We start from the raw sequence: 22,890 nt of genomic DNA, 5'->3' as shown, positions 1-22,890 counted from the left end.
CCTAAAATTCTAAACTAAGCTCTCCCTCAAATGAATGCATACTTATGTGCTCTAGCTTCATATCACTTAACCAACACTAATCCCGAGCTACTATGGCGGCTCTCGGCCATCTTTACAAGCACTTCCGTATTATATCCAAAAGCAATGAGCATATATTATTTAACTTAAGCTAGTTCTTTCTCATTGCGGATTAGATTTCATATTTAGAGAACTATATCCTTAAGCTCTTCCAAATAAGTGAAGAAATACCATTAACTTTAATGCCGCAAGGGATTTCTTCACACATGATTCTTTGTCAGTCAAATATCTGCATGGAATAGTTTCAAATTCAGTCCATAGTATGACATTAAATGAAACAAAAAATAATTATTAAATGAAAAGGAAAAAAGACCGTAAATAATTTAATAAAAAAATCTTTTTTCCAACAGTTGGGGGTTAAGAATCAAAAGAAAAAAAAGTAAAAAAAAACTATTTTTTCCTGGAAATGCCTCCAAGAACATCACTGCTATAAACCAATAACGAAAGAAAAAAACATTTATTTTATAATTAAGAAGTCACTTTTAGCATATATATAGGAATCATATCTTACTTCATCTGTATCGAGTGGGAATCTCTCTGAGTTCCCTTTTAATGCATAAATATTCACCTAGCAAAGCCATCACTGCAACTCCTGTACCATTCACAACCCACCAGGTAACAGAGGAAGGCCAACCTCCATATATAAGGCATATAAAAAGATGGATAATATAGAGGGTGGCTGAAAAATCTAAGCACTTCTTTGCCCTTTCAATCAAATAAATCATGTAGCCGGCTCTGCATAAGACCCAAATAAAACAAAAATACAAGTTAAAATGAGCTAAGTTCAGAAAATGCCTAGATTATTAGTACAATATGCTTCCAAGTCTTAATGGAGATAATATCTTCATAGAAATAATATTTAGATCCCGCCATTAATTCACAACTAAATAACCCTCGTACCGAAAAACTGAATCAGCAAAATAACAGATTCAATGGCTTGGGCTGGGAGGTAAATTACTTCCAAACTTAACTTCAAAGTCCTAAAAAGAGTTAAAGGCTCAATCAACTTTGCATTTGGACTTCAAAAAGCATGTGCAGAGATTTCTAAATCCTAGTGTTTAGTATCAAAAATAGTAGAGATGTCATAAAACTAACGTCACACACCATTATTAAACACCAAAACTGCAGGACATAATTTGTATATATATATATTTTATCAAAGCCAGTTCTACAACTTATAACCATGGATAAAACAAAAGCAATGGGGATTAATTAGTTCAATCGTAAGCAACCATTAGGTGTTATGAGGTACACAGCAAAGGTTAGGCCGTGGTTGAGCAAAACATTCGTTTATGAAAATAACTACTTACTTATATTCAAGCAAATCTAATAGTTAGTAAATCCACATGGAATCAGACAGTAACCGATCATGTCTTTTATAAAGGCAATTGAAACTTAGGCAGATAATGATTCAAATGAAACAAAGGAGGAAATTATATTCTTAGTTTTTCACCCTGAAACAGCGCTGAACAGAAACGAAGCAATGACACTCCAGCCGGCAAAGGTGGAGGATGTAAGAGTAGCAAAGTCAAAGAAATAGACCAAGCTCATACGAGAAACATGAGTACCAACAAGAAAGGACAAGAAGACTCCAAGCATAAGGTAGTATAAGCATTCAAGGCAAACAATTTGGGCTACAATAAGCCTAGGATCCCATACCATCCCCCCATAGAAATGACTGCAATTGAAATAAGCCAATTCCTTATATCCAAGTGTCAGATCCTAAAAAAATAACAGGTTCCTTTGAATAGTTTTCTTCGAACCTCAATTCTTGCAAGATATTAGATGGACCAATGCAAACCGTTGGCTGCCATGTTGAAGCTTTTGAAAGCTGAAGAAAAACCCAGTTTTTAAACAGTGAAAATTCAATGCTAAACTGAGTTTGATGTTCAATTTTTTTCACTTTTTAGTGTACCCAAGATCGAGACTCGGTGAACTCGTATCAGGTAAATCAGCGAGTAAAGGAACAAATCCAAATCTGATAAGAAAAATCAACTGTTATTTCTCAGATAAATTAATCCCAATTGTAGATGCTCGGTTTTGTCCGGGGACTCCGTTCGAGTTCTAGATCCAGTACGAGTTACAGTGTGGATCAGTGAGAGCCCAAATAAGTCCAAACCTGTTGGAGGCCCAGCTCAAGACCAATGGACAGCAGTTGTATGCAGAAAAAGAAAGAGATCGATGTTGGTTTTTAGCAGTTGAAATAATCAAATAGTGGGGAATTAAAAAACTGTAAAGAGTCAGTTTTGAGGGGATGAACCACGGAAAAACTATCTAGAGATTGACGGGGGGTCTTCGGCTACGGAGAAAAAAATTTTAACAAAAAAAAACAGAGAGGGAAAATCGAATGTAGAACAAAAAAAACAGCATTTGTGAATCAAAGAATGTAACAGCGGGTTTTACCCATTTTTCTTCTGAAATCAAGCAATACAAGCAGTACATTCATTCCTCATTTCTTTCGATCAACAACTCAACAGCATAAAACAAAGCATTTTCAAGAAATTGAAAACAAGAGGAGTTCGATTCATTACCTTAACGGAAGAAGGAGCTAACTTCGTAAAAAAGAGAACCTCACCAGAGCCATCGGGGTAAGCATCCGAGTATTCATTAGAGCCCTAAGGTTGTTGTGTTGTTTATTTTTAGGATTAGATTTACGTTAAATGGTATTGGAGGATTTCATAAACATGAAAGTGAGAATGCCCAAAAATCATTCGATTAAAATTTTGAGAGAAGATTAAAACAAGAACCATTCGAAAGATAACCTAGAATAGTAAAGGGCGAGAGAGAAATAGCTTACCTTGACCAAGCGTCGGGGGTCGCGTTCTTAGGCCAATCGAGTGTTTGCATGTGGGTTTTGGGGTTGAGGTTCTAGGTCGTTTAGGTTGTTTGTTAAGTGCTTAGGGTTCTGTTTGTTGAGCTTTAGAGAACGTGGTCATTGCATCTAGTCTAGTGTTGTCGCCGAGGGAAAGAAAGGGGAAGAAGAGAGTCGATTAGGAGAGAATGGAGATGGGATTGCAGCTGGGATATGTTACAAGTGAATTTAGAGTTTAGCTATTACCCTATATTTTGTATATATGGATTCATTGAAACGACAGTGTTTAAGGCGGCCAGATTTGACATAGGTTATTGGTGATTTAGGTCTATTAGTTTTAACCGTTTCTCATTTTAATCCTTAAATTGATATTTTCGTATTTTTAATTTTGCTTCCATATTTTACGTGCATTTAATTTAAGTCCTTAATTAGTAATGTATTTAGTTTCTGTTGTTTAGATATTTCACCTTTAATTTTCGCATGTTTCGTTTTAGTCCTTAATTCGAATGTTTCTGTGTTTTTAGTTCAGTTTCTTTATTTTAAATGCGTTTAAATTTAGTCCAATCTGTGCTTGTATAATTTTCGCAATTTTAAACATTTGACCCTCGTGTTTTGCATGTTCTATTTTAGTCCATTTAGTGTGTTTAATTGAATTTTGCATTGATTGTATTTCTGACCCATTACTTTTAAAATTTTATTTTGAGGCCATGTGTTTACTATTTTATGCATGTTGGCAAGGTTAATATAGATTTACTTTAAGTGTATACATGTATATGTTATTTCAAGCATGTTGTTCATACGCATGTATTTAGGTATAATTAGTTGTTGAAAACATTTTGATATTTCGATATAACAAATTAAGTTAAATGAATTTTAAGATTTTCCAAAATGATTTTCTAAATATATTCGATATAATTATTCGAATATCAAAACAGTACTCAAAACATTTCAAAAATCATTTTTAATCCTTACTTAAGTGTAAAATTAAGTTTTAATCTTAAAACAATTTCAAAATAATCTTTCAAAGTATTTCGAACAATTTCAAAGCCAAAAATTCCAGATTGCTCAGAGGGAACCGATTCCCCCCCAAGGGGGTACCGATTCCCCCTGAATGGTTTGGCTCCGAGATTTCCAGAATGCTCGGAGGGAACCGATTCCCCCATAGGGGGTACCGATTCCCCCCTGTTCAACGGTCGAAATATTTGAATTTTTACACTTAGGGAACCGATTCCCTATAGGGGGTACCGATTCCCCCCACGCTCCAAACTGTTTTATTAATTATTTTCACACTAAAACGGCTATATGATCTTCACTAATCATCCCCAACGTTCAGAAGAGATTCAAGGTGTATTTAAACAAGTTCTGAAGCCCTTGATCAACAAGAAATTATAGAGAAACAAGAGAGAAAGCATCAAACACCAAGTTTGTGCAAATCAAGCCAATTTTTTCCTTTCAATATTCATTTTGCTTTCAAGAACACCATTTGTGCTCATTTGTAATTATCTTTGAGTGTTCTTTTCTTGTTCTAGAATTGTGCAAACATCTTACCTTGTGAGGTTTTCTTGTAAGTTTACAAATTTGTAATCTTCTCTTTGGGAAAAAGAGTGTTCTCAAGAGTTGGGGTATACTCTTGAGGGATTTTGTAAGGTTATCTCTTTGGCCTCAAAAGAAAGAACAAATTAGTGAATTTGTTGGAAAATCCTTAGTGTGGATAGCTAAGGTAGTGGACGTAGACTTTGTTTGAGAAAGTCGAACCACTGTAAATCGCTGTGCAATTACTTTCAATTTTTCTGCAAAAGCTTCCACGAAATTTTTAATTGCCAATTCACCCCCCTCTTGGCCGATTCCGTCGATCGATTAACTCAACAATTGGTATCAGAGCCTCACTCATTTGAAGGTTTAACCGCCTCTTGAGTAGATCCGGGAAGAGTTAAATCGATAAAGATGGCGTCCACTTCCGGTTCATTCTCCATGGAAGAATCCAGACCAATTGGCGTGCCTCTACACTTCAATGAAACAAATTATCGTCGTTGGAAGAGGTTCATGATGATGTTTATTCAAGCACATGATATGGAAGCTTGGATGATAATCGAGAACGGATATTCTTTTCCTACGAAGAAGGTAAAGAAGTAGAGTAATCAAGAACGGAAGGAAGCTCAACAAAACACAAAGGCTATGCATATGTTGTGTTGTGCAATTGATCCTAATGTATATAAAGGAGTTTCTTCTTGTTCAAGTACAAAGGAAATGTGGGATAAGCTTGAGGAGATCTATGGAGACAAGGAAAAAAGAAGAACCAATAAAAGTGATGTCTCTATTAGCTCTCACAGAGCCAAAGGTATCTTCTAACTCAAATAGATTAAATTCAAAATCTTTTAGTGAGTTACAAGATGCTTATGATGAATTATTTTCGGAGTTTGAGACCATGAACTCCAAATACAATAAATTGATTTCTAAATTTATTACTAAAAATGATCTTATTTTGAAAGCTAAAAAGGACTTGGAAAATAAAAATGAAATGTTGAAAAAGGAGTTAGAGCTTTCAAAAATAAAATCAGAAAACTTTGAAAAAGAAATTTTCAAATTAAACAAACTTCTTCTAGAAACTAAAATGGATTTTGAACAACAAAATGAAATTTCGAAGAAGAATTTAGAGCTTTCAAAGATAAAATTTGAAAGTATGGAAAATGAAATTTTCGATTTAGAAGTTAAGCTTGAATGTTTAACAAAAGAAAAAGAGATCATTTTAAATAATTCATCTAGTTCAATAATGACAATATGCTCACATTGTCATTATCATGGTCATAAGGAACATACTTGTCCTTTAAAGAAAGGAAAACGATTTAAAATTAGACAAGTATGGGTTCCAAAAGGAACAAGAGGCATTGAAACTAATGTTCAAGGATCCAAAGCAATTTGGATACCAAAATACACTTAAATGTCTCTTGTAGATGTGTGGGAGCAATGGTGATGAAGATGATGATATTCAAGATGCTCTAGCCACACATGAAAAAGGAATGGGTAACCTCTAAACTTAATGTTATTATTTATTTGGTTGCTCATTTAGTTTGTGCATACATGAGGTTTTAAATATTGAATAATTTTGATTTTGCATAATTGTTTTATTCTCATGTATTTTGAAAATATTGTTATGATGAACATTTTAATTTATATTTATTCTTCAGAATTTTAGTTCATCATAATAAAACTTGGTCAAAATTTTAACGTAATTGATATTCATTTTAAACCATTGATATAAATTTTCAAACAATTTGATTTTTGACCTTAAATTTTGTTTTAATGTTTATGCAAGTAATTTCAAAGTTTCAATGATATCTCTCTAAATCGATATCAATCTTTAATGCATAACATCTTTATAAAACTTTATGCATATGCTCTTAATTTTGATAATCAACATTGTATAATGGTTTATATGTGAATGGGTTAAAGCATAATCTTTTGAATAATGAATTTGACAAAATATACAATGTCTTATTTTCTTTTAAATTAAAAGTTTGCAAAATTGATTGACATTGCATCTATTTCGATTATGCTTATCGGTCATAAATAGGAAACATATACATGATGCATTTATATTTTATTTACATGACTATTTTTGTGCCTAGTTGCTAAGGATGAGCATGATAGTTGGTTATGGCATAGGAGACTAGGACATGCTAGTATGAGTGTTTTGCAACGGTTAATTCAAGGTGATTTAGTTCGAGGGTTGCCTAAGCTTAAATTTGATAATGATAAAATCTGTGATGCTTGTGCTAAAGGAAAACAAAAGCGTGTTTCTTTTAAATCCATTAATGACGTATCAACTAGTAGAGTATTACAATTGATCCATGTAGATCTTTTTGGGCCAACTAGGACTACTAGCTTGGGTGGAAAATAATATGTATTTGTCTTGGTAGATGACTATTCTAGATATACTTGGGTTCTATTTTTAAGTACTAAGGATGAAGCATTAGAACAGTTCATCACATTTTCAAAAATAATCCAAAATGAAAATGGTTACTCTATAACTAGTGTTAGGAGTGATCATGGCATTGAATTTGAAAATCTTGGATTTATTGAATTTTGTAATTCTAATGGTATTAGTCATAATTTTTCAGCACCTAGAACCCTCAACAAAATGGAGTAGTTGAGAGGAAAAATCGAACTTTAGAAGAAATGGCTAGAACCATGCTTTGTGAAAATAATTTGCCAAAATATTTTTGGGCGGAAGCCACAAATACTGCTTGTTATGTTGTTAATCGAGTAATGATTAGGCCAATTTTAAAGAAAACTCCATATGAAATTTTCAAAATAAAAAGCCTAACATTAGCTATTTCCATCCTTTGGATGTAAATGTTTTGTTTTAAACAACGGTAAAGAAAACCTTGGCAAATTTGATGCTAAAAGTGATGAAGGAATTTTTTTTGGGTTACTCCTTAAATTCTAAAGCTTATCGAGTATTTAATAAAAGAACTTTAGTTGTAGAAGAGTCTATACATGTTGTTTCGATGATAATCCCCTTCCGAGGAAGGATTCTTCTGTTAATGATGATGTAGGTATTGTACAAGAAAATGACGTTAGACATGACGTTGGAGATCATCATCAAAGGAAGAAACAAAAGATGAGGAAACTCATGATCCCTCGAGAATCCAACCAGTGAAGAAAGGGAAGTATCTTTTCTAAGAGAGTGCACTATGTCAAGGATGGTGAAATTATAGGTGATCATCAAAAGGGGTAACTACTCGATCTTCTCTTAGAAATATCTGTAATTATGTTGCATTTATTTCATGCATAGAGCCTAACAACATCAAAGAAGCATAAAAGATGAACATTGGATTATGGCTATGCAAGAAGAATTAAATCAATTTGAGAGAAGTAAGTATGGACATTAGTTGAAAGGCCTAGTAAATCTATTGTAGGTACTAGATGGGTTTTTAGAATAAACTTGATGAAAGTGGTATATAGTGAGGAACAAGGCTAGACTTGTTGCTCAAGGCTATACTCAAGAAGAGGGCATAGACTATGATGAAACATACGCTCCCGTAGCTAGGATGGAAGCAATTAGAATGTTATTAGCATTTGCATGTTTCAATGAATTTAAATTATATCAAATGGATGTTAAAAGTGCATTTTTAAATGGTTTTATAAAAGAAGAAGTGTACGTGGAACAACCTCCAGGTTTTGAAGATTCAAATTTTCCGGATCATGTTTTAAAATGACAAAACTCTTTATGGTTTAAAACAAGCTCCTAGAGCTTGGTATGAAAGATTGTCAAATTTTTTAATTGAAAAAGGTTTTTTAAAGGAAAGGTTGACAGTACATTATTTTTAAAGAGAAAAGGTAAAGATTTATTAGTAGTTCAAATTTATGTTGATGATATATATTGGTTCTACTAATGATGTTCTTTGCCAAGAATTTTCTAAGCTAATGCAAAGTGAGTTTGAGATGAGCATGATGGGGAGCTCTCATTTTTTTGGGACTTCAAATCAAGCAAAGAAAAGATGGCATCTTCATTAATCAAGCTAAGTACGTCAAAGATATGCTCAAGAAGTTTGGACTGGAAAATGGGAAACCTCATAACACTCCAATGAGCTCTTCAACAAGCTTGACTTAGATGAAGAAGGTAAATGTATAGATGTTAAATTATATAGGTCAATGATTGGCTCTTTGCTTTATCTAACCACAAGTAGACCGGATATTATGTTTAGTGTTTGCTTGTGTGCTAGGTTTCAATCATGTCCTAAAGAATCACATTTACTAGCTGTTAAGAGAATCTTTAGATACCTTAAGGATACTCCTAGTTTAGGACTTTGGTATCCTAGAGACTCTAGCTTTAGCTTGCATGCCTTTTCTGATGCGGATTATGGAGGATGCAAATTAGATAGGAAAAGCACCTCCGGTACTTGCCAATTCCTTGGAAATATGCTGATTTCTTGGTTTTCAAAGAAACAAAATTGTGTTGCATTATCTACCACTGAAGCAGAATACATTTCAGCCGGTAGTTGTTGTGCACAAGTTTTATGGATGAAACAACAACTTTTTGATTATGGAATTGAAGTAGGTACCATTCCTATCAAGTGTGACAATACTAGTGCTATTTGTCTCACTAAAATCCCATCCAACACTCTAGAACTAAGCACATTGAATAAGACATCACTTCATTAGAGACCATGTCACTAAGGAAGATGTAGTTCTAGAATATGTTGATACTTTGCATCAATTAGCGGATATCTTTACAAAACCCTTAGACAGGAAAGGTTTTGGACACTTAGAAGAGAATTAGGTTTAACTAACCTATCTTCACTTAGTGTTTAAAATAATTTAGCACTTTTAATAAATACTGAAAAATGCTTATAATAATAATTTTTGATTGCATTCTTGCTATTAGTTAGGGGGAGTTTATGATTCTTAGTGAAAATTAATTTTATGTTCAAATAATGTTTAAAGATTAATTTAATTGTTTGAATATAATTATTTTTCAATATATGAGTTGCCTATACCACTAGAGACGATTAATTTAGCATTTTATGTGCTTAAAAGTCGGATTTTAGCATTTTGGTGCAGAGGGAATCGATCCCCCATGAGGGAACCGATTCCCCCTTTGAAGGGGAACCGATTCCCCCCACAGGGGAATCGATACCCCCCTGGGGTTCTGTTAAAATCGGGCAAGAACACCCAAAACCCCAAAACCTATTCCGCCGTTTCTCTCCCTCAAACACTCAAATCTCCATTCTTGCCTCAAATCATTGATTTTAATCAGAAATCACTTCAAATATCATCTCCTAAACTTGCAATCATCATTAAAATCGTGCAAACAACATCTAAATCCCTCAATCTTCATCTTTCAAGGTAAATTTTTCTAAACTCTCTATTTCATTGTTTTTGAATATAGGATTAGTTTTAATTAGTTCTAGGTTGAAATAGTGATTGGGCATTGATTGTTTAGTGATTAGAAACTAGATGTTACAACTAATTTCATCAAAAACACAAGAATTTTCCAAAATTTTTAAATTTTCGAAATTTAAAAAAAAATTGTTTTTCAAATCATTGTGTTTTGATTAAATTATGTTGTTGTTATGAAAAGTATACATATATTATTTCTCAAAACCATATTTTTCAAAAGTTTTTCAAAAACTTTGCCCATTAGGATTGATTTAGAGAACCTTGAAATATTGAGGACTCAATTGAGTTTTGGGATTAATTAAATTGCATACATTTGATTTTAAAATTACAGGTTATCCAATCTATTCCGATTTCCTTCACCATGTCTAATCCTAAACGTGCTAGTTATTCATCTAGTCGTTCACACCGACAACCAAATCCACCTCCAAATCCTCCACTTATTCCAATTTCTAATCCTAATCCTATTGATCCTAATTTGACTATCCAAAATTCGTGTTTCAATCATCCTTGTCCTAGAAATCATCGTTTTTGGTATTATCAATATTTCGACTCTTACAAAATACGGGAAGAACGTATTCCTTCTCGTCAAGCTATGTTAGCTATCAATTTTAAATATCTTCCTCTTTTACAAGAGTGGAAATTTGATAAACTCTTTGACCTTGAACCCATCGTTTACCATCAACTTGTTCGTATTTTCTATTCTAATGCCGTTTGTGTTAAAGACCAAACTGAAACCGAAACCATAGGAATTCGTTCCTACCTTCTAGGACAATTCTTATATATTGACTCGGCTTACATAGCCAATACATTCGGATTAGATAATGAGGGATTTCAAATGAAAAACAGGTTTTAGGATCTCGTTATAAAAGAAGGGATAGTGCAACTGTCCTAGACCTTCATGAACGTTTTCTTCATCTAATGATTTCTTGGTGGTTTCGACCATCTGGAGGTCGTTATTCTACTCTTAGAGCCTTAGATATTTGGTGGTTACATTGTTTCGAAAACAATATTAAAATCAACCTACCTCAGATTATTTTTGCTGAAATTGTTGAAACCGTAAATCTTGTTCCTAATAAAAAAATTTGTTCATCTCTTGTTTACGGTTGTATTTTGAGTAATCTGTTTTCCAAAGCTGGGCTTAGAGTCGGTCTAGATGCCGTTTTTTCTCTTAAGAAACAAATTAACCTTCTTTCCTTAACGAGAGCGGGATGGATTAAGGATAAGGAAACCGGGGAATGGGTTCGAACTTCTGCAACTACTCCGGGAGCTAGTTCTTCACAAGCTCCACCCGAAGCTGACGAAGATCTCGAGCTTGAGCAACTAATGCGAGACATCGATGAAGCTTGTAACACCCTCAACCCGTATCCGACCCGGATACAAGTCTGAGGTGTCACATTGACTTTTCAAACTTTAATCTTTTAACGAAAACCAATGAAATTTAAAACTTTTATTAAAATAACATTGTCACTGTACACGAGTTAACCAAAACAAGACAAAACTAATCAGAGCATTTGTAACTACCACTTTTCTTACATGCCAACACACTACATACAACAAAATACCTACTGTGACTTTACTTCTGATCTGATCGCTGAGTAGAGATAGGTTGATCTGCAAATTCCTATTCTTGATTCTCCTGCTCTTCGAAACCTACGTGTAAAAACACTTACACGCTAAGTCATAGACTTAGTGAGGCATAATTACATAATAAAGAATTACTAAAATATAAACAGGTCGTCTACTATCCAAACACAATTATACTATCATCCCATCATGTATTATACCACATATAAGCCAATATAAATCATAATAATACCATATTAAGATACAATTATATAAATCCTCGTTATGTCTTATTTAAGCCCATATACACTATTGAGAACCCAAGGTATACGAGTATTATGAGGTTGTGCACACGTATGCTGTCACCACAGCTCAATGAATATTCCGAAGGACCTATCCAGAGGTCATAAAGATCCTCGGTAACTATCCAGAGGTCATAAAGATCCTCGGTAAACTATCCAGAGGTCATAAAGATCCTCGGTAAACTATCCAGGTCATAAAGATCCTCGGTAAACTATCCAGAGGTCATAAAGATCCTCGGTAAACTATCCAGAGGTCATAAAGATCCTCGGTAAACTATCCAGAGGTCATAAAGATCATCGGTAAACTATCCAGAGGTCATAAAGATCCTCGGTAAACTATCCAGAGGTCATAAAGATCCTCGGTAAACTATCCATATGTTCCTTAGAACATAGGTATACTGTCCATATGTCTCGAAAGACATAGGTAGTTCTTCGACTCTTGGCATAGCAACTATACTTACAGTTCTCATAACTCATATCATGGCATTGTCTTTTACCTTATTACATATTCATACATCATAGCACATTTTTCTTTTTCTATAGCTCTTTATCACATGTTCATATGATCATCTTATTACCTATACCTTTTCATATAACCATTACATACATACATACATACATACATACATGTCATCATTTATGTTTTTATCATACTCCTATAGTATTATCCTTCATCTCTTTTATCTCTTGTTCATTTTTCATCCAATAACTTATATAAATGTATATATATCACGTATACTAGTTCCTAGGTCCCATCACACTAGCATTTTTCATATAATTCATGTCACCCCTCATATGATTTCATATTCATATTCTATATATTTCATATTCTTTCTTATGTCCTTTTCATACTTCTTATTTCATATTCTTATGAAATCATATTGATCATTTTAACTATTTCACATATTTAACACATTTATCTACCTATTTACACAACTCATATCATATATATATATACTGTAACATGTCAATACATATGCTCATTCATACATATAAACCATAACAAACACAACACACACACTTCATATACCTAATATAGATATCTCGTAACTCATTCATTTCTAAGCTCTAATCTGGAAAATAGACTTACCACAATCTGCATAGTATATCCCATAATGTATAAGGTATGAATTCATATCATATTTAATAATATTGAATGAATCATGTATCAAGATATTAAATCTAGACTTATCGCAATTCTAAAACTGAATATACTAACATAATCATGTTATGCACATGCACTCACCTTAGCCTTGTTTGAATTGAATCAATTCTAACCCTTCGATTACTTTGAAGCAAAGTCACGTTCAATATCTACATAAGCATAATTTTCAAGATGATTATCATATGCCTAAGTCTTGAAATTAACCTCTAATAGCCTACCAATTTAAGGGATTAATAGTTTAGTTTCTCTTCTTTCTTCTTCTTTTTTTTCATTATGGGGGAATCGGTTCCCCCCCTGGGGGTATCGATTCCCCTCTAGCATTCTAGAAATTCATATTCGTTTGAGGGGGGATCGATTCCCCTTGAATGGGTACCGATTCCCTTAGCCCAGAAATCCCATTTTGAGCTAAAAAATCACCTTATTTCAGCTCAAACCTTCCTATTTCACTTCCTTTAATACTCCTAACTTTAATACACATACTTAAACTTATTTCTATTCCATAATCACTTCTTTAACTTCAAATCTAGTCATTCCTATGTAATTGCAAAAATTATACTAGTTTTGCAACATGTTCAAATTGTTATTCTAACACTTCCTATCCCTTAATTAACTTGATGACAAGTCAAATTCAACTTCCAATTCTCAATATAAACTTTATTTCGATATTTCATTCAAAAACTTCAAATCTTTAAATCCTCATAAACTCTTCATTTTTTTGTTTTAAAGCAAATTAATCTTTTCTTAATCTTACTTAGCATCTAATAATCAAAACTAAACTTAAATTTCAGCACATAATCAACTCAAGAGAAAACTCACCTTTGCTTGGCTTCACACGTGAAGAAGAAGAAGAAAAAGAAGGGAACTCTGGAAACCTCTAAACTTTGTTTCCTTCCTTCCACGTGTATCTATATATACCATATATTATTATTATATTTTTATTTTCTTTACAAATGACCATACTATCCTTTCATTCCTCATTCTTTTCAATTTGATCTTACCCCTCATTTCTCATATAAGTCTTTAAACCACTCAATTATTCTAATTTAAATCACCAAATTTTGAAACCTTACAATTTAATCACTAACCCGGTATTGAGGATGTTACAAATCTCTCCTCCTTTTAAGAAATTCGTCCTCGAATTTCCATTACACATATCGATAAGAACATATCTTTCAATGTTCTCATGCTCCTTTCTCTACTTTATCCCATTGCAATTTGTAATGAATGATTTGCTTTCACTTCCCAAAGAACCCAATCCATTTCTAATTACCTTATAACCATACCCAATCTCTTATTCCATCATTCTATAACTCAGAACACAACCCTAAACCTCTTCAAATGTTATTAAACATATACTTTACGAAATCAATCAATCTTTTCATAACATTATCTACCATTTCCTTACCCCCTATCAACTTATAATTCACACTTTACACCCCTTTTTCATTTAATTCCCTATATATATACTCCTTTATAAATCACTATCTCCTTACTTATCCCTTGAGAAATATCTCCATTAGATTAACAGAGAATTAAATTCCCTGAATTCGAATGTAACACTTCTAACATATCTTGTTTACTTTAGCACTGTACCTTAATGGAATTGTCACTACACTAAAAATGACTTCTAACTAAATTCGCAATTCTCTTACCCATTCTCTACTCTTATATGGTTATACAAGCTCATATCAACTAATATCATAAAGCATTTATTGTACAATAGAAGATACCTGCTATTATCTCTGGATCCTCATTGTCTTCACTGATATTGAGATTACATACTCTAGCCGTAGAGCGCATTTCCTGTTGAGTAGAAAATTCTGTCTGACTTCTTCCTCTACCTCTACCCCGTTCTCTCTGGGATATCGAAGCAGATCGCTCCGACTGCACAGGCTTTCCTGTCCCCAATGGACAATCTCTCATGAAATGTCCTTTCCCACATCGAAAACAGGCTCCAGATTCAACTCTACATGCCCCACCATGATATCTCTCACAAATCTGACAGTGTCTCTGTTGTGCTCTTCCATCACCAGACTTTCCTAATTGAGTCTGTCTAGCTCTCATTTGATTTGATCCTCTAGCAGATGATACCACTGATTCAGACCTTACTTGGTATTGGAACCCAGAATCTCTACCTCTCTTGGGTGGTACAGAGCTCGACGAAGCCTCCGTTCTTTTGGAAGATTGAGCTTTCTGATCCCCAAACCGCTCATTCTGAGCTCTTTCTAGAGCTTTAGCATGATTTACTACTTCCTGAAACGATGACAAGTTCAAAACAATCAACATCTCTTTTAGCCTTGGTCGTAGTCCTTCAACAAACCACTCACATGCTTCTTTCTCTGTCCGAATCAATTCGGTCGCGAATCGACTTAACTTGTTGAATTCACACTCATATTCATACACAGTGCGATTCAGCTGTTTCAAATTCAAGAATTCTTGCTTCATTTCCCTGATGAACTGATCTCCTATATACTTGTGCTTAAACTCTTCTAAAAACAAATACCATGTTTTCTGATCATTTGGCATCCTATGAATAACATTCGTCCACCAGATTCTCGCTTGCCCACGGAGCAAAGAGACCATCCCATCTAGTTTCTCCATATCAGAGCAGTGGAGTCCCTCTAACATGATGTTTACATCATTAAGCCAAAGGTCCGCAACAACAGGACCTTCTTCGGCTTCACCTTTGAACTCTGGAGCTCCTAATCCCTTTAACTCTTTGGCTATATTAATCCTCTGTGTTGAGGATGCAGGAGTTTGGAAACGTGTCAAAATAGTGCCCAACGTCCTGAAGAATACATTTTGATCTTGTACAGGCACTCCAAAGGGTGCTTGTCCTTCACCTTGCCAGGCCAGGGCAGGTGAATTACTACTTTCAGCTAATATATCATCTCTCGCTTCACCCCGAGAGCTATCTTGTCCTGACATCTAATAAGAGATAACCAAATATTTCTATCAGCTAAACAACATACTCATTACTCGTATCAGATCAGAAGTTCTTACTACTATGTTGGCATGAACACTTTTTAAGACACTCTGGACTCCGGTTCATGCCGAGAATCGACTAAACCATAGCTCTGATACCATTAAATATAACACCCTCAACCCGTATCCGACCCGGATACAAGTCTGAGGTGTCACATTGACTTTTCAAACTTTAATCTTTTAACGAAAACCAATGAAATTTAAAACTTTTATTAAAATAACATTGTCACTGTACACGAGTTAACCAAAACAAGACAAAACTAATCAGAGCATTTGTAACTACCACTTTTCTTACATGCCAACACACTACATACAACAAAATACCTACTGTGACTTTACTTCTGATCTGATCGCTGAGTAGAGATAGGTTGATCTGCAAATTCATATTCTTGATTCTCCTGCTCTTCGAAACCTACGTGTAAAAACACTTACACGCTAAGTCATAGACTTAGTGAGGCATAATTACATAATAAAGAATTACTAAAATATAAACAGGTCGTCTACTATCCAAACACAATTATACTATCATCCCATCATGTATTATACCACATATGAGCCAATATAAATCATAATAATACCATATTAAGATACAATTATATACATCCTCGTTATGTCTTATTTAAGCCCATATACACTATTGAGAACCCAAGGTATACGAGTATTATGAGGTTGTGCACACGTATGCTGTCACCACAGCTCAATGAATATTCCGAAGGACCTATCCAGAGGTCATAAAGATCCTCGGTAACTATCCAGAGGTCATAAAGATCCTCGGTAAACTATCCAGAGGTCATAAAGATCCTCGGTAAACTATCCAGAGGTCATAAAGATCCTCGGTAAACTATCCAGAGGTCATAAAGATCCTCGGTAAACTATCCAGAGGTCATAAAGATCCTCGGTAAACTATCCATATGTTCCTTAGAACATAGGTATACTGTCCATATGTCTCGAAAGACATAGGTAGTTCTTCGACTCTTGGCATAGCAACTATACTTACAGTTCTCATAACTCATATCATGGCATTGTCTTTTACCTTATTACATATTCATACATCATAGCACATTTTTCTTTTTCTATAGCTCTTTATCACATGTTCATATGATCATCTTATTACCTATACCTTTTCATATAACCATTACATACATACATACATACATGTCATCAATTATGTTTTTATCATACTCCTATAGTATTATCCTTCATCTCTTTTATCTCTTGTTCATTTTTCATCCAATAACTTATATAAATGTATATATATCACGTATACTAGTTCCTAGGTCCCATCACACTAGCATATTTTCATATAATTCATGTCACCCCTCATATGATTTCATATTCATATTCTATATATTTCATATTCTTTCTTATGTCCTTTTCATACTTCTTATTTCATATTCTTATGAAATCATATTGATCATTTTAACTATTTCACATATTTAACACATTTATCTACCTATTTACACAACTCATATCATATATATATATACTGTAACATATCAATACATATGCTCATTCATACATATAAACCATAACAAACACATCACACACACTTCATATACCTAATATAGATATCTCGTAACTCATTCATATCTAAGCTCTAATATGGAAAATAGACTTACCACAATCTGCATAGTATATCCCATAATGTATAAGGTATGAATTCATATCATATTTAATAATATTGAATGAATCATGTATCAAGATATTAAATCTAGACTTATCACAATTCTAAAACTGAATATACTAACATAATCATGTTATGCACATGCACTCACCTTAGCCTTGTTTGAATTGAATCAATTCTAACCCTTCGATTACTTTGAAGCAAAGTCACGTTCAATATCTACATAAGCATAATTTTCAAGATGATTATCAGATGCCTAAGTCTTGAAATTAACCTCTAATAGCCTACCAATTTAAGGGATTAATAGTTTAGTTTCTCTTCTTTCTTCTTCTTTTTTTTTCATTATGGGGAATCAGTTCCCCCCTGGGGGTATCGATTCCCCTCTAGCATTCTGGAAATTCATATTCGTTTGAGGGGGGATCGATTCCCCTTGAATGGGTACCGATTCCCCTAGCCCAGAAATCCCATTTTGAGCTCGAAAATCACCTTATTTCAGCTCAAACCTTCCTATTTCACTTCCTTTAATACTCCTAACTTTAATACACATACTTAAACTTATTTCTATTCCATAATCACTTCTTTAACTTCAAATCTAGTCATTCCTATGTAATTGCAAAAATTATACTAGTTTTGCAACATGTTCAAATTGCTATTCTAACACTTCCTATCCCTTAATTAACTGATGACAAGTCAAATTCAACTTCCAATTCTCATATAAACTTTATTTCGATATTTCATTCAAAACTTCAAATCTTTAAATCCTCATAAACTCTTCATTTTGTTGTTTTAAAGCAAATTAATCTTTCCTTAATCTTACTTAGCATCTAATAATCAAAACTAAACTTAAATTTCAGCACATAATCAACTCAAGAGAAAACTCACCTTTGCTTGGCTTCACACGTGAAGAAGAGAAAAAGAAGGAACTCTGGAAACCTCTAAACTTTGTTTCCTTCCTTCCCGTGTATCTATATATACCATATTATTATTATATTTTTCTTTTCTTTACAAATGACCATACTATCCTTTCATTCCTCATTCTTTTCAATTTGATCTTACCCCTCATTTCTCATATAAGTCTTTAAACCACTCAATTATTTTAATTTAAATCACCAAATTTTGAAACCTTACAATTTAATCACTAACCCGGTATTGAGGATGTTACAAAGCTGAAGCTGAACCTGAGCAGGCCGAGGAGCAGCCCGAAGAGCAAGCACAACAATCGACTCAAATGCCACTATATTTTCAATCTTTTATGGAGACATTTGATTACCGATATGCGACCATGGATTCGCGCTTTATTTCTATAGAGTCTCATTTATCCACAATGGGAGCTCAACAATTAGAAATTCTTCGGGAAATGCGTGCAAATAATGAAGCAACCAACGCACGTATTAATGACCTCACTAACGAAATGGCCGCTATGCGAGCTCGTTTTTCTCCTCCTAATCCGGATATATGATTAAATGTTTTACTTTGTTTTCCAAACTTATGTTTTACATTTGAATATTTTGGGATGTTTGAATTTGAGGATTGTGAATTTGTTTGGATTTATGGATGGTTTGAACTTATATGTTTGGTGTGATTTATTTATTATTACATCATTTACATCATTATTAGCAATATGACCAATTTTGTCATATTACATTATTTATGAATATTGATTACGGAACTAATGGCTAACGTTTCTCTTAATTGTGATCTTAGCAGCTTATGCATACATATACCTAATCAATTGGCTTAATATTTTTCACATTTATTTGAATCTTTTTGATTTAACAAAAAGGGGGAGAAGTGTGTTTTAAGTGTGTTTTTAAAATGATAAATGGGAGAAGTGTTAAAATAAGGGGGAGTAATTCAAAACTTGATTTCAAATCTTAAAATTACTAAAATGTTTTGTTATATCAAAAAGGGGGAGATTGTTGAAAACATTTGATATTTCGATATAACAAATTAAGTTAAATGAATTTTAAGATTTCCAAAATGATTTTCTAAATATTCGATATATTATTCGAATATCAAACATACTCAAAATATTTCAAAAATCATTTTTAATCCTTACTTAAGTGTAAAATTAAGTTTTAATCTTAAAACAATTTCAAATAATCTTTCAAAGTATTTCGAACCATTTCAAAGCCAAAAATTCCAGATTGCTCAGAGGGAACCGATTCCCCCCCAAGGGGGTACCGATTCCCCCCTGAATGGTTTGGCTCCGAGATTTCCAGAATGCTCGGAGGGAACCGATTCCCCCATAAGGGGTACCGATTCCCCCTGTTCAACGGTCGAAATATTTGAATTTTACACTTAGGGAACCGATTCCCCATAGGGGGTACTGATTCCCCATAGGGGGTACCGATTCCCCCCACGCTCCAAATTGTTTTATTAATTGTTTTCACACTAAAACGGCTATATGATCTTCACTAATCATCCCCAACGTTCAGAAGAGATTCAAGGTGTATTTAAACAAGTTCTGAAGCCCTTGATCAACAAGAAATTATAGAGAAACAAGAGAGAAAGCATCAAACACCAAGTTTGTGCAAATCAAGCCAATTTTCCTTTCAATATTCATTTTGCTTTCAAGAACACCATTTGTGCTTATTTGTAATTATCTTTGAGTGTTCTTTTCTTGTTCTAGAATTGTGCAAACATCTTACCTTGTGAGGTTTTCTTGTAAGTTTGCAAATTTGTAATCTTCTCTTTGGGAAAAAGAGTGTTCTCAAGAGTTGGGGTATACTCTTGAGGGATTTTGTAAGGTTATCTCTTTGGCCTCAAAAGAAAGAACAAATTAGTGAATTTGTTGGAAAATCCTTAGTGTGGATAGCTAAGGTAGTGGACGTAGACTTTGTTTGAGAAAGTCGAACCACTGTAAATCACTGTGCAATTACTTTCAATTTTTCTACAAAAGCTTCCACGAAATTTTTAATTGCCAATTCACCCCCCTCTTGGCCGATTCCGTCGATCGATTAACTCAACATTAATTATGTATGATATCCTCATGAGCATAACTCGACATATTACATAATTGGATTAAGGGTAATATACTTTTAATTTAAAATTGTTTTAAGTGGGCAGTCATAACTGATTTGAGGTCCGCTTTGAATGATTTTAAAATAAAAGTGTATCCCGGAAGTGAAACCAAAAATTGATTCGTCACCTAAAATTTGGGAACGAAAGAAAAGGAAATGTTCGTTTATTTAAATTTATCGAGAAAATGTTGTTATAACTTTTAAGATCTGGTCTCGATATTTGTAAATAATCGAACATTCTTTATCTTTCTAAAACGAATCGGTAATTTTAATTTAATTTATTTGAGTGCTTTTGAATGTTTTAAATTGACATTTTTATTTTATGGGATCAAAAATCAAAATAAATTTGAATTTGTAAAGTTCATCGACTAGGTACCGATTTAGGGCGTTGTGGGGGTGCTAATCCTTCCCCACACGTAACCGATTCCCGAACTCATTTTTGGTAACGCAGACCTCAATTTGTTGTTTTAATTAAAATTAATTTTTATTTAAAATGACAAAGCATTTTTGGGTGCCCAATCACACCCTAATCAAATATTGGTGACGACTCTTTGAACCGTATTTTTCGATCGTAAAGGAAATTCAAAATTTTTCGAAACGAGAGTTCTTTTAAATCGCATTTGTTTTTTAAATTAAAATGAGATAATTTAGAATTAATGTGGTTTTTAAAATCTCACCTTTCAAGAAAAATCGTTTCGACACCAATGCCAGCTAACTTAAATAAAATTTAGATTTTGGTTCAAAAAAATGAAAGGAAGAAAGTGAAGATTAAAAACTGAATATGGAGATCGATACAAGAGGACGAGGAACCGTATGCGCCGCTGAATGAATTCTGCAAATTTTGTTTTCCAGAACTTCTTTTTTCAATTTAAAGAAGAATTAATAACATAAGTCCCCAAATTATGAATCATTTTAACTTTGTCCCTAAATTTTATTCATTCTAATTTGTACCTAAATTATGACTCTCATTCTAATTTAGTCGTCAAACTTTTGAGCATTCTAATTTTATCCCAAAATTGTGACCATGATTATAAATTAATTCATAAACTTTTGATCATTTTAATTTAATTCACAAAATATTGGTATATGCTAATCACTTGTTAATAAAACTTATAAAAATTATTAACTATCAATTGAATAGGAATGTTTATTATGTAATAACATAATGTGACATAAACAATAATTAATATTGAATTTAAATAAAATAATGGTCTAACTTTAAAACATAGAAAGAATTATAAATATATAGAGATACCAAAGATAGAAACCAATAACTTTCAATTTCATTTTAAACTAAATAAATTTTTTAAATAATCTGGAGGGATTACAAGATAATATATATTTAAAAAATTTCTTAACATATTGATAACGTATACCATGCATTACCAACTACTTAAACTCAAATTCTCTAAAAAAAAGATAACATTTCTTATTACTAGTGAAATCCCTTAATAAATTCTAAATATAAATTAAAATGTAAAGAAATATAATGTTTTACTATTGAAATCCCTTAATAAATTCTAAATATAAATTTAATCTTAATTCAAAATAATTTAATATATTTAAATTCTTTACATTTAAAGTTTTTATTGATTTAATTATCTTAGGATATTATTAAATCAAGTGAGTCTACCTTATCAAAGTTAAAATTGAATAATTATAATCTATCATAAAATAAATAATTATCCAAAAATAATAATATAATATTTTTTTAGAGAAATACATAATTTAGAAGAAGAATAAAAATTAAATAAACAATTTTTTTAAAATTAATATTATTAAATTATTATTTTTTATTAATCTACGATGGTTAAAATTTACAAGACAATATATGTTCGAAAGACTCTAAACTCGTTTGATAATGAATGCTCAAACACCCATGATGTATGAAGTGCTTGAACCCAATACAACAATCTTTTAACCATTGAAATAACATAGTTCATACAAATTTATTAAACTATAACTAAACTAAAAATATATATATAAATTTTAGACATTAAAATCATCATTACACTAAACCACGTGAATATTTCCGTCTCATATTTAACAGTGGTATTTATAATATTTTTTTAATTAAATAACAAAATTATAATATTAAAAAAATTATCAAACATATAATTGTAACTCACAATTGAACGTTCTTCAGCAATGCCATTACACCATGGGAACCCGGATTTGACTGGAGGAGATGGGAAATCGCCAAACCAGGAACAGATTAGCCCCGCCGACATTCATGATCTATTAAATTGTTACAGACAAGTAATATTAATGTTGCGAATGTCACAGATTCAGAATTCAACATTGAGTCCTTCAAGTTCAAGAGGATTAGACAGCAGCCCACAGAGGAGCAAGAGTAACAAAAGATATAAAAAGCAGAAGAAAACCGATGAGACGGGGCTCGTCCGGCCGCTACTAGCTCATCTAATCAAAAATTA

General features: G+C 32.9%; 1 protein-coding gene across 1 annotated transcript; it reads right to left on the bottom strand.

Annotated features, from left to right (window-relative positions):
* Positions 1 to 31: 31 nt before the first annotated feature.
* On the bottom strand, positions 32 to 22,686 carry LOC120135425 (protein SYS1 homolog). Its single transcript, XM_039151721.1, has 5 exons — positions 22,585 to 22,686; positions 14,933 to 15,076; positions 1,532 to 1,800; positions 590 to 813; positions 32 to 307 (listed from the first exon to the last, which is right to left on the bottom strand). The coding sequence occupies exons 1-4, from the start codon at positions 22,684 to 22,686 to the stop codon at positions 591 to 593; spliced, it is 738 nt and encodes a 245-aa protein (XP_039007652.1). The 3' UTR covers positions 32 to 307; position 590.
* Between the last annotated feature and the right edge of the window lie 204 nt (positions 22,687 to 22,890).

This window comes from Hibiscus syriacus, unplaced genomic scaffold, assembly GCF_006381635.1.
Source record: "Hibiscus syriacus cultivar Baekdansim isolate YM2019G1 unplaced genomic scaffold, ASM638163v2 tig00000145_pilon, whole genome shotgun sequence".
Classification (NCBI taxonomy): domain Eukaryota; kingdom Viridiplantae; phylum Streptophyta; class Magnoliopsida; order Malvales; family Malvaceae; genus Hibiscus; species Hibiscus syriacus.
The sequence above is the reverse complement of the archived record's forward strand: the minus strand, read 5'-3'. Positions and strand labels throughout refer to the sequence as shown.

Bases quoted from the DNA above. Each gene is read 5' to 3' on its own strand.
- LOC120135425 (XM_039151721.1), bottom strand. From the start codon at position 22,686: ATGTCGGCGGGGCTAATCTGTTCCTGGTTTGGCGATTTCCCATCTCCT. The intron at 15,077-22,584 runs GTGAGTTACAAT...TCATCGTTTCAG, and splicing joins TTGCTGAAGAACGTTCAATT to GAAGTAGTAAATCATGCTAA. The intron at 1,801-14,932 runs GTAAGGTCTGAA...TTATTTTTTTAG, and splicing joins ATTCTGGGTTCCAATACCAA to GATCTGACACTTGGATATAA.